General features: G+C 36.7%; 2 protein-coding genes across 3 annotated transcripts; one reads left to right on the top strand and one right to left on the bottom strand.

Moving 5' to 3' along the window:
• The first annotated feature begins 330 nt into the window (after positions 1-330).
• On the top strand, positions 331-4927 carry LOC131327309 (ras-related protein RABG3f). 2 transcript variants are annotated; one of them, XM_058360412.1, is made up of 7 exons: positions 331-580; positions 975-1001; positions 1621-1720; positions 2793-2939; positions 3367-3447; positions 3559-3704; positions 4571-4927. In XM_058360412.1, the coding sequence occupies exons 1-7, from the start codon at positions 528-530 to the stop codon at positions 4635-4637; spliced, it is 621 nt and encodes a 206-aa protein (XP_058216395.1). In that variant the 5' UTR covers positions 331-527; the 3' UTR covers positions 4638-4927. The 2 variants fall into 2 exon arrangements, with proteins under 2 accessions (XP_058216395.1, XP_058216397.1); XM_058360414.1 differs by having other exon boundaries at positions 493-580; positions 934-1001.
• Positions 4928-7792: 2865 nt separating this feature from the next.
• LOC131326985 (uncharacterized) lies at positions 7793-9105 on the bottom strand. The gene is made up of 2 exons (XM_058359928.1): positions 9005-9105; positions 7793-8230 (listed from the first exon to the last, which is right to left on the bottom strand). Exons 1-2 carry the CDS (start codon positions 9056-9058, stop codon positions 7898-7900), a joined length of 387 nt encoding a protein of 128 aa, XP_058215911.1. The 5' UTR covers positions 9059-9105; the 3' UTR covers positions 7793-7897.
• Between the last annotated feature and the right edge of the window lie 3416 nt (positions 9106-12521).

Below are 12521 nucleotides of genomic sequence, written 5' to 3'. Positions count from 1 at the left end.
TTTTTGTCCTTATTCAAAAAAAATATTGTATTTGTTAGTTTTTCGTCAATTTTTTAGAGATTATTGCATCGTCATGACGAGAGGAATCTAAAAAGTAAAAAATTATGATCGAAATCTTTTTTTTTAATGAAGACGAAAAAATTGGCTTATTTTTGTCTTTATTCAAAAAAAATTAGGTTTCGATCGTAATTTTTTAATTTTTAGATTCTTCTCGTCATGACGAAGAAATAATCTCCAAAAAATTAACAAAAAATAACCAATGCGAAAAAAATTTAAATAAGAACAAAAAATGATCGGATAAAAAAAACTCAAAAAAGCGGTAAACGGGGCTTTTGCAAGAAAGTCACGACAAAATCTTAGTCTTTGGTCCAACGCATTACAGCTTTCGTTCGTACGAGCACGAATTGAACCTACCAGAAACCTGATTCGTGTCCTCCCAACGCCAGAGAGAGGAGACTTAAGACGAAATTCGATACACCTCTCTCTCTCTCTCTCTCTCTCTCTCTCTCTAGATTTTGGTTCTCTCCATGCCTTCACGAAGGAGAACCCTCCTCAAGGTCATAATCCTCGGCGACAGCGGGTGAGCTATGCGCAAACACATAGATATACGTATATCTTTATGTATTCTCCAATTCTAGGGTTTTTTGATGGGATTGAATTGAAGCTAGGGATGCTCTTTCGCCTATTGAGGTTGTGCTATTCGATTTTGATACCACCCGAGATCCTCTGTACCGAGAAATTGGTGTACCCCTGTACCGAGATATTTTGGGGGGTTAGGTTTTTTTTTTTTAATGTTTTAAAATTTTTATACAATCCCATGGCTGAAAATGCACCGGTACGGAGGCACAGGGAATTCAGGTACAGAGGATTGATTCCAAGACGGACTCGTCTCTCTCTACACTTTAATTAGGTTTTCGAATTGTTTGATTACAGCTTATTTAGGGTGAGTGTTTGATTGGTTGTCTGAATTGCAGGGTGGGAAAGACCTCTTTGATGAACCAGTATCCTTCCTTCTTAGCTTATTTTGTTAGGTTTTTTTCTTCTTCTGAATCTTGTGGTGCCTATTGCTTGATCAGTGATCACATGTTTGTTTAACGGACAAAATATATGGGATTGGCTTAGTTATATCTTTGACCCTTTTATCTCACTTTTGGTCGCACAATTTAACAATGGGATAGTTTGGCCGGATAACCCATGGAGGTGGGATTGGATAAAAACTTACAGACAAAAGTGCCAAGCGTGGAATAGGACAGGCAAAGTAGCCTCGTAAGTTCAGTTGGTAGAGCAGGTAATGGGCGCTTCATTTGGTGAGGGTTGAAACCCCACCCCCCCACTCCCCTTTCCCCAAGAATATAGTAGAATAGGATCTCGTCAATGAAAAAATAATAAAGGGAGAACAATGACAGGCAAATTCGGTTGTAGATATATTTCTGATGAGACAGTTCATTATCCTCCATATATTCATTATTGCATGGGATAATGCTTAAGGGAAATCCGTTCTTAGCTTTATGCCGACCAAACATGGTCTATAGGGAAAAAATTGATTATGGCATTATGCTTATATTGTTGAGAACAAGGTACCCTGGATTTGGTGTTGCTGCCTTGAACGTTTGTTTTTAGATATGTGAACAAGAAGTTTAGCAATCAATACAAGGCAACTATTGGAGCTGATTTCTTGACAAAGGAAATGCAGTTTGAAGATAGACTCTTCACTTTACAGGTTAGTGATGATCTTCAATTTGTTTACCAACTTTCCCTACTTAGTTTTTTTTGCTTGCATTCGTACTTGGTACTTGAGAGTTTTTGAGTAATAAGTAATTCAATGTTGGATCATACCCCAAAAAAAATGTTAAGTCAATGTTTGCTTGTTATTATGCACTAATTGGTTTGTGAGAAGACAATGGAAGTATTAGTAAATTAGGCCAACTGAGAGGATCAATTCTATCCTAACTTCTGCAGTTCCATGACCAGAGTAAGTTAAATTCGGTTGTGTCTAGTCAACCTTGAGGATGATGCCGATGTGTATGTTATTTGATAAAATGTTTTGAACCTTTTGCTCGCCACAACTTGCTGTTAAATTTCAAAGTAGACAGTTTGTTAGACATCACTTCCTGGAAATCTTATGCGATGAGCGATGACAAGTCAGCATGTCATTTGAATGAGATTCCAATCCCTAGGTATAGCGGTGTTATAACATGTGGCACAACTTGATTCCTTTAAAGAAGATACATTTAAATGCCAGAGAATGTTCTATGATACTTCTATCAATCCCTTCTATGATTCTGAGTGCAAGTTAATTGTGGACAAGTTCAACTCTAACCTCTCGCTGCAATCACCTTGTTCATGTATTTCGTGGTGTTTGAAAGAATCTCATTTCCATCATTGCTTTCAAAAAGTCAAGATGAGGTTCGAGGCGGATTTAAACTCATTGAATATGTATGGTGGTGGGTTTGGGTTGCCATTCATCTTATGCTAGGCATATACTTTATAGGACTACATGGCTGAGGGCGATAACCAATAAGTATTATTGTTTATGGATCATATCATTATTGTTGGGATGCTTTGTTGTTGCACAGTTTAGTAGTGTCTCTCCGTTTATGAAGTTTTTCATTGTAGTTATTCTAAGGTCTCAACAGAAATTATAATTCTGCTTTCTTATTTGAGGCTGAGGTCTTCTGTTCATCATTTTTCGTCTTTGGATTTTTGGTGAACAATTTTATATATGCGGGTCTTTGAACTCCAGGTTTACTGAACCAATCGTGACCAGTTTGATTTCGCCTTTATTTTGGCAGATTTGGGATACAGCTGGCCAAGAAAGATTTCAAAGTCTCGGTGTCGCTTTCTACCGTGGTGCTGATTGCTGTGTTCTTGTATATGATGTAAATGTCATGAAATCATTTGAGAATCTAAACAATTGGAGGGAAGAATTCCTTATTCAGGTAACGTCGTTTGTCAAATTCTTTAGGGAGGTTTTGATACTTTAAAATAGCATGAATGAGTTAATCAAATTGTTAGCGGTTTGTTTTTCTTTCATTTGTTTTTGCTGTTCTTGCTTTGTTTAATACTCTACTCCCTCTTTTTGTGTCTTGTTTTCCATTCTCTCTCCACAGTTCAGAGCTGATTAGAGAGGAATGTTTTCATGGGTCAACTGCATGTTGCTGTGTTTTATGCTTTTGTTCATTTGAATCTCCTTTTTTCCTTTTCATTCCTAAATTTAGAAAAAAACTAAATGTTGTCACTGCTTTGCTATAGGGAGCTCAAATTAGCTTTTATTTAGAGCTTGATCATTGTGGTTGTGTAAAAATGCAGTTTTATGAATTAAGTGAAACATGGGTTTAAGCTGATGGTTTGTTAACTCCCATGCAGGCGAGCCCTTCAGATCCGGAAAACTTCCCGTTTGTTGTTATAGGAAACAAGATTGACGTAGATGGTGGAAATAGTAGAGTGGTTGGTAGTTGTTAATTTGTTCCAGCTGCAATATATCATTTAAGGTTTCCAAAAAGTTTTGCTATTCTATTAATGTTTATAGCGGCTTACGGTTTTTGTGAATATCTTCAGGTTTCTGAGAAGAAGGCTCGGGCATGGTGTGCATCAAAAGGGAATATTCCATACTTTGAAACCTCAGCCAAGGACGGCATCAATGTTGAAGAAGCTTTCCAGTGCATAGCAAAGAATGCTCTGAAGAGTGGGGAGGAGGAAGAAATGTGAGTAAATTTTTTTTCTTTCAAAAATGCATATCAACAAGCACACACACCCATGCCTCAAATTCTTCGTATTCTGTTGTGCTGACGGGGCATACAATGATTAGGACTCTTCACTGTCTCTGGTCAGCTTGAAAAGCTTTTTGATGTGTCTGACTCTTTGGTTTTAAGTTTTAACATTTATTAGATATTGAGATGCATGACAAATTTCTGGATTTCCATAGAAATCAAGAGAAGAAGAAACAAAGTAAAATGTCCACCAAATATTGAGTCTTGAGACTATTACTTCTAGTAAACCCCGTGGTGATCTCTTCAATTAACATCTCTATTGCATAATATTATTGAAGGGAAATGATAATGTCAAAACTGTTTTTGTTTGTGCCAAAACTGTAGTGCATAAAAGTTTTGTACCATATGCCCTAGAATTTTGGCACAAACAAAAACGGTTTTGGCATTAGCAACACCCTTATTGAAAAGCATGTTTATTAATTTCTGCATTTGCTGAGTTGTTTTTCTTGGTAGTCACAATCGTAAAAGGCACCTGGATTGAATAATGCACGTCGGTGAAATTGTGAATCCTTCTCCTTAAATTACAAAATGAATTTTGTAATGGTTAGAATCTTCATCTTCTCTGGACAATTCATTGACTAGCATTTGAGGTTTGTGGTTATTGTACATTGTTTATATGATCATCTCTCGAGTATGTACAAAACCTCATTTTCCGCTTTGTTGCTAATTTTAGATGGTATTTTCATATGAGTTTAGTTAACCTTTTTGTTTCCTTCTCAAATGCATTGTGAATGGTACTGACTGCACTTCTTTTATGCCCTCCCGTGTTCCATCAACTGGATTTCTTTTTCGGTGCAAAGATACCTGCCAGACACCATTGATGTTGCAAGCAGCAGTCAGCAGAGGTCAACTGGATGCGAGTGCTAAAATCTATTCTGATTATATTTTGTTTCACCATTCTATTTTTTGTTTTTGTTTCCTGATAAGAATAAAAAAAACCCTTTGGAAAACTGTATAAACCACGTCGCTACATTTCTTTCTTTTATATGGTGCTACAGTGTACATTAATCTTTGCCTGGGGACCAAGTTGTTTTTTTGTGTGCTGGTTGAACTCTGTTGTATGGTGTCTTCTGTGAGCTCTGCCTTTTTATTTATTTGTAGGGAAAAAACGTTGAGAATTCTTTAAATATAAGTGAATATGCAATCCATCTCGCCAATAATTGCTTATTTATTTTTGTTTTTGAGGAAGCAGAAACATATATTCACAAACATAAACCAACTAGTAGTACAAGGGACTCGTTGGTCCCGGAAATACAAGAAACAAAGACAAAATATGAAGAAAAGCTGCAAGAAAAAACAACTCCAGTGTGGATATTGCCAATCCAGAGTGGATGCAGACGTGATCTGCATCCAGTTGTTGCTTGTTGTCGTAGCCGCCGCTGCAAAGTGCCTCCACCGATGCCGTTAGGTAGCCCAAAAATTCGTCGCCAACGTTGAAATGATCCTAGTGCCAAAACTCATATTTGAGGCAGGGAAGGACCCAAAGGGGGTCATGCGGGGGCACGTGTCCCACTCGAACGTGTACCCCCCACTTGAAATTAAAATATATTTTTGTATAAATTAGCATAATTATAAAAGTGTGCTAACATATAAACATACACACTTGTATATATCTTGAAAATACACGTATAGAATTAAGTTTTATGCTTGAATTTTATCATACGATACATTTATACTTGTTGCTTTAGGAGCTGTTTGTCTATTTGGAGCTATTCTTTTTTGATTTTCTTTATTTTTAACCATTTGGGAGAAATATTTCAAAATAAAGCCATTAACAAAACTAACTCAATCATTTTAAAATTTGTCGATGTTCATTTAAAATTTGTCGGAGATTTTGTGCTCATTTCTACCTAATTTAACTTAAAGTCTGCGTTATAAACTTTTGTAGTTAGTAATATATGCCTTAATTTTGTACGATCTTATTGTGATTGACTAAAAAAAATTAGTTTTCTCTATTATGATTAACAGGTGCCCCCACAAGACTATATTCTTAAATCCATCCCTGATTTGAGGTCACCATAGTTCAAAGATGACGGAAAATTTGTTGCCAAAGTTGAAATGATCCAAGTGCCAAAACTCATATTTGAGGTCACCATAGCTCAAAGATGACGGGGAGAGTGGGAGATCTACTTTTCCCAAGGAAAGTATCTCAAGCACCTCACAGCCATGGAGATAATGAGGGGGAGGGGGGACGGCAGTTTGGGAAAGAAGGCTCTCTCTCTCTCTAGAGTTTCTAGAGATAGAAGCTCACTCTCACTCTCTTTGTTTTTTGTTATCATCAATAAACAAATAAACAAGTGGACCAAACCAACCCTTAGTTTTGTTTGCTTTAGCATGTCTGTACTTTAGTCACATAATCTTTTAAAATGACGTATGCTTCCGTTTTCAATTCTCGCACTTATGATTTTAGTTGTTTTGGAGATTTTTAAGAGCTTTCACATTCGCGCTCTCGCACCTGCACTCACCCGCACCCTATTTGACTTAGGTCTGTACCCATACATGGTCAAGCCTGAAGGCCCTGAACCAATGCGTGAATTAGCTGTTGGTAGGTTCGGTACATCACATAGACCTATATTTTTCTCTCAACAAAGGTAATTTTCCAAATTGGCTAAAAGTACTAAAAATGCTTTTTTTCATCTACTGAGAAAATTTTCAACACTTCTAGCATTTTTAGTACTTTTACCACATTTGCGAAACTCTAGCTTGGCATTAAAGGAGGGGAAAAAAACTTAACCATTTCAACAGAAGCCAATTAAAGCTCATAAATTGGGGTAAGACTTAACCAATTCTTCAAATTCTTTCATTTTGCTGTTTAATCCCTGCTCGTCAAAACTGATATATATGAGGTTTTTAAATTGCTCTACCCGCCCCGTTACTACCACAAGGCATTTATACATGGCCCGCTCTAGATTTTCTGAGGCCTAAATCGGCAATCTAAAAGTAATGCTAGATATAAAGAAAACTTATTCCGAAAGTACTTCGAAAAAGCAAATGGTTGAGATTCACTTTGATGATTGAGTTCCACACATCAAAGTGAATCTCAACCACTAGTTCATCATTTTGGAGCACTTTCGGGGTAAGTTTTCTTTGTCCCAAGAGCCGACCATTTGCAAATTATGTCTAAATTCTTGGTCGATTTGATTTTTCTTTCCTATTCTTGGCTTTCCTTCTACATTGCAAAGTCGTTACACCCCTGTAATATCACCGATTTGAAGATACACCTATTTTACTTTAAATTTAAGCACTTACACTCTTGGTGTGAGTGCAAATTCTCCTTTTTTTTTCACTTCAAAGTACAGGGGTGTAAGTACTTAAATTTGAAGTACAAGGAGTGTATCTTCAAATCAGTTATAGTACATGAGATGTAAGTGCAAATTACCCTTATTTTAATTCTAGAAAGTTCCGGACATTAGCGAATGCTTATGTCCGGTCAACCAGTAGCTCGGGGGTTATCTCCTAGTCCTCCCACAAAATGGAGACCGGAGTTTGAGCCTTGGCAGAGGCGTTTGAGGTTCAGGACTATGGACAGCTTCTGGATCTCCTGTGGACTAACTCGCTAACTTCCTCGCTAATCCACTGATGTATGCAACATTTGGGGAAAAAAGAGAGAGAGAGAATACTTATGTCCGGTCACCTACTATGAACGAGCAAAAATTTTCGCACATGGGCAAATTCTCGTGACCTGGTGGGGGCCTACTGTGCCTGATATGCTTTTGGGATCGATTTGCTTGCGGAATCTATGCGCGTGGTCCGAACCGTTCATTTTCACACTCATTGGCTCGGGATAGAAGCCATCCAAAGAACATTTTTTTTATGTTTTTTTATAATCAGGTGTCTGGACTAACTAACGCACAGCTCGAAAAATCCGAGGGACCACAAACCCTCCGTTCTCCCAGAAGGCCCAGTTAAAACCGGAACAAATGCTCCGTAAGGACATGAGAGGTTTCGAATGACAAGGTCTTAACCCTTGAAGCTACCCATCCGAAGAACATGACACATACAGGAAACTACACATACACAGATTCAACCAGACCACCACACAACTTCTTGTATATTATACTAAAACAAGTCCAGAACCACAAGGTTATCTGATCAAATTACCACTTTCATCATCTAAAAGAAACCATTCAGAAACCTCTAGCTATTACCCCAGCTCTGCCTTTAACAAGTGATTTCTCATGAGTATGTCCCATATGGCTGTGGTAAATTATCATGTTAGGGGTAGTATCGAAATCCCTTTTGAAGTGGGCCACGCTTATTTTAGATGGGTCCCACCTCTTCTTCTTCTTCTTCTCCTTCTTCTCATCCTTCTGTTTGGATGCAGAGATTTCTGCACCATGATCATCATGGACAAGTATTTCTTCAATTGCTGCAGGCATTGGCTCCCCTTTCATCATGCTCTTCCAGTAGTCTGCTGCTGCTGCTGCTGGATCTTTCCTCGCATCACCGGATTTCGCAACCTGATTTTCCACTAGGAACAAAAAATTAATTAACTCGTCAACCTAACGTAGTTTCTCGAATTCTTCATCGGATTCCGATCCGTTTATGACTCGTCGCGTGAAGCCCGTGGTAGTAACGGATCACAAAAAAGTATGCAGAAAAGAACATTTATCTATTTTCAACTGGACTAGTGCAAGTTAGTGATCCCGGACTTAGTGAGCACTTTCTTCTGCTTGATGAACCAACGAGGGTCTCCGTTTGGCTGCCTCAGGAGACCCTCTGACTGCCCCGATTTCATTCACCAAAATTCCGAAATTTCAAACAGGCGAAAAAAGAGCTACAAACTTGAACAAGAAGAATGATGCACCAACTCCTTCATCAAATTAAATCCCCAATTTTTCCTCAAAACTTCTAAAGTTTGAATAAGAGCTAGGATAACATCCTTTCCATACAGAAGGATTGAAATGAGGTTTTTGGGATAACTACAAATTCTAAAAAGATTTAGGAAAAGAAAAAGAAAAAAAGCGATATAGGTTAATGGAGTTTGCAATCTATCGATATCAGATCGAGCTTCTAACTATTTTTCCCCAAAAATCATTTCAGAAAAGAAAAGAAAAAAAACTGAATTGGCGATGATCTAACATAAGGTGCTTGATCAACAAAAAGTCTAGAGTCACTATACCAAAATGCGGTAGACAACCATGAACACGGATGATCCGAGCCGTTCAATAATTTAAAAAAAAAATGAGCGAAAAAAATATATGCTTGGTGTGGTCTGTATTAGGAAAGCTTACCAAGAAAAGCAAGGAGAGGAGGAAGAAGAAGACAGCTGATGATAGAGATCTCATGTCTGCACTTTGTGAGTTTCAACTTTTGTTGGCTCCTCTCAACCTCTCTTGACTTTTGGTTTTATACTTCAAACATTTGATTATGTCATGATTTGGGTATCTACGTACGTAGTATCTAACGAGTGATTGTCCTTTTTTATTAGGTATAATACACCTACGTTACGAGGACGCTAGAAGTTCTCTATCTATTGTGCGTATGATATTTTTGTTCCGCGGATACTTTTTTCGTTCCAGAAAGTTAGTCCATCTTTTCTTTTTTTTTTGATGTCCAAAAATTCTTGTCAATTTCGACTAGTCAATGAGAAAAAATTGAGTCATTACTATTTCTTTTTTATTTTTCATTTCCATATTTATATTCAAATAAGTACAAAAAATGGATGGAAAAGGAATTAGTACTTAAAAAGAAATCATTATATTTTGAAAAGGAGTGCACTTTTGGAAATCCATTTACTATTTGGAAGAGTAATAATTGTGTTCCCTTAAAGAGTTGAATTCCTGAAAAAATCAACTTTTTGGGACCGACTGAATAATGAATAACGATCAAAGAGGAGTGAGTAATATTTCAAAGTACCAAAAAAAAAATAAAAAAAGAAAAGATGAGTGAGTAATGAAAATTAACTACTTGTCCATGAAAAGTGAATTTGGCATTACACATTTAGTTATTGGCACTCCACTTTTTGACTTTATCCTATGTGAAATCACCAGATTACCCTTTATTTTGTCAGTGTTCATCCACTTTCTCACACACATGGAAGAGTATTGTTGTAATTTTAAATAGAAAAAAGATAAAAATTAAAGTTGAGTGCCAAAATCAATTTTCGTCTAGTTTGTATAGACTAAAAGTAGGAGTTATATTGAGAGTTTAGTTTAGTTTAGTTTTGGTAGTGGGTGGAAAGAGAAATAGAGTAATGATTGAAGATATATATGAGTAATGATTGGAGAGAGATAGAGAGAGATGAGAAAGTAATAATTGAAAAAATAAGATAATGATTGGAGAAAGAAATAAGGTAATGATTGAAAACAAAACTAAAATTAAAACTAAACGGTGAACCGAACAAAGCCACTTCTATTGTTATTCTGTTGGTTAATTTAGGAATGGGAGTGTATATACTTCTTTTTCCTGAATTTTGTTGGTAAACTTCGATAGTCATGTAGTTATTTTTTATTTATGAAAAAAATTGAGATGAGAATATAAAATAATCAGTTTTTTATCAACTCAAACCAAAATTATTACTAAGATTATAAGTAACTATACACGAATAATTATCAATAATATTTAAAATACGGGACGGTTCCGGAGACACCCAAAAAAATACCTAAAAAAACACCCCAAATCTCAAACTCATAGTTCCCGATCAAATTTTTATGATCCGAACCGTTCAATGTGTGCAGAATGTGATTTTAAAGGTGCCCGCTAGAAATTAACAAAAAAAATGATCGGAAAAGGCTTGATTTGAGCAGTTTTTATTTGAACCGTTCAATAAAAAACTGTTCAAAACTGTTCGGATCAAGCCCTTCCTGGTCATTTTTTTTGCTGATTTCTCATGAGTACCCTTAAAATCACGTTCTGATCACATTGAGCGGCTCGGATCATCAAAATTTAATCAGGAACTATGAGGTGTTTTTTTAGGTATTTTTTTGGGTGTCTCCGGAACCGTTCCGATATTAAAATAAGGTATATACAAAATAAAAATTTTAAAACTTGAATATTAGAGAGGGTCCGGAGCCAACCCAAACCCCAACATAGCTCCGCGACTGTAAAAGCCCGATTCCTTTAGAACAATTGATCAAAACCCAATTCCGCTCAAAGTGTCAGCTTTTCAAGTGGAAGGCTATGCATTTATGCAACAATATATATGTCGCACCAGACGGTCCAGACCCCCCCCTGTAGGAAATCCTATTCTATATACACTATCCTACCGGTAGGGGGAGTGGTGGGTGGGGTTAGAACCCTAGCTCGATAAATAAAGTGTTCATTACGTACTCTACCAATTAAGCTAGGAGGCAATTTTTGGTAGGATCAGCTGATAATGAGTACCGAAAGATAATCCTTTAAATCTACTTTCTCATTTATGTTGGAAGAGATTTCGGAGGCATTATCGGTCTTGTTGAAATTGTGTGTAGTTGTTTTTTCTATGATCGGCGAAAGAGAAATTTATGAATAAAACTTGATAATGGATACATCGACATAAAAGAATAAAAGAAAAGAAAGGAAGAAGCAAGGAAAAGGAAGTGGGATGGTTTTTTTTTTTTTTTTCCCAAACGATAACAGATATCGATTACATCTATTTTAATGACCAAAAAGATAGTCACATAATTATCGATTTATTGGATAATTGTCAGTGATTTGTCATTATAGTTTTTTAATGATGCTATTTATTGTATCATCGTATTGATTCCGTCACTAATGAGTACTTAATTGAAATAATAGAATTTAATGTATGACGCTCGTTGTTATTTCTGTGTCACTTATACCTACGTAGTGTAAGTTTTATAAGGTGGATTGTGGCGTTTAAGACGGCCAACTTGGTTTTGCTTCTGACGGTGGAAAATTGCCAAGGCAAAAGACTGGAAAACGCTCGATTAACTTAAAGGAGGCAAGTCTAGGGATCGTCTAACCCTTGACAAAGGATGTTACCGGTTCTCAATATAACTCAGGCGAGAGCCACGACCGCGTGCTCACGCCCGGAAGATTTAGCTTTAAAAGACTATGTTTATCGAGAGATGTGATTAACCGGAACTAAACAAACCTACTTTTGCTAATGTATCTAACACGTAGGGGGCCACGAGCCCTCAATATGTCGCTTGCCAAGACCGCTTGACTAAACTTCATACCAAGGAGTTAGCACGCCTTGCTTAGACCAAAAAGACTAGGTTAATGAAATTTCGAAAACCAAGATTTTAAGCCCGAAGGTTTGAGAACCAAATAACCACCTAAATACTCGGGAAAGATTACCCCGAGACTTGGCCTATCGACTACTCACACATATTGAAAAGACTAGAAATTATGCTAGGAAATGAAAACATGATTAACCGATAGAAACAGAAATAAACTTGATTTATGCAAAGATCCAAAGCGTAGCTACAACATTAGTAAACGAGAAATTAACATAAAGTAAATACTTACTTGAGTTCTAAGGAAATTACTATAGGAAAAGCATGAAAGACATTAATGGAGGAAAAATTAAAGCTAATAATTAACTAGATACCAAAGGGGAGAGAGGAGACCCCTATTTATACACAATGGGTTTCTCTCTCCTCAAATATCTAAAAACATGCTATTAAAGGCAAGTATTCCATAAATGAAAAGCCCAAAAAGTAGCAAAATATCTGGCCGAAAGCTCTCCATATCGATACAGATTAAGCAAAGTATCGATACCACATTGTTAAGCTGAAAAGGCCAATCTCCCGTAACAATCCCGTATCGATACAGATTATGTCCGTATCGATACGGAACTCTCTG

This window comes from Rhododendron vialii, chromosome 5a (assembly GCF_030253575.1).
Source record: "Rhododendron vialii isolate Sample 1 chromosome 5a, ASM3025357v1".
NCBI classification, from domain to species: Eukaryota; Viridiplantae; Streptophyta; class Magnoliopsida; order Ericales; family Ericaceae; genus Rhododendron; species Rhododendron vialii.
The sequence above is the reverse complement of the archived record's forward strand: the minus strand, read 5'-3'. Positions and strand labels throughout refer to the sequence as shown.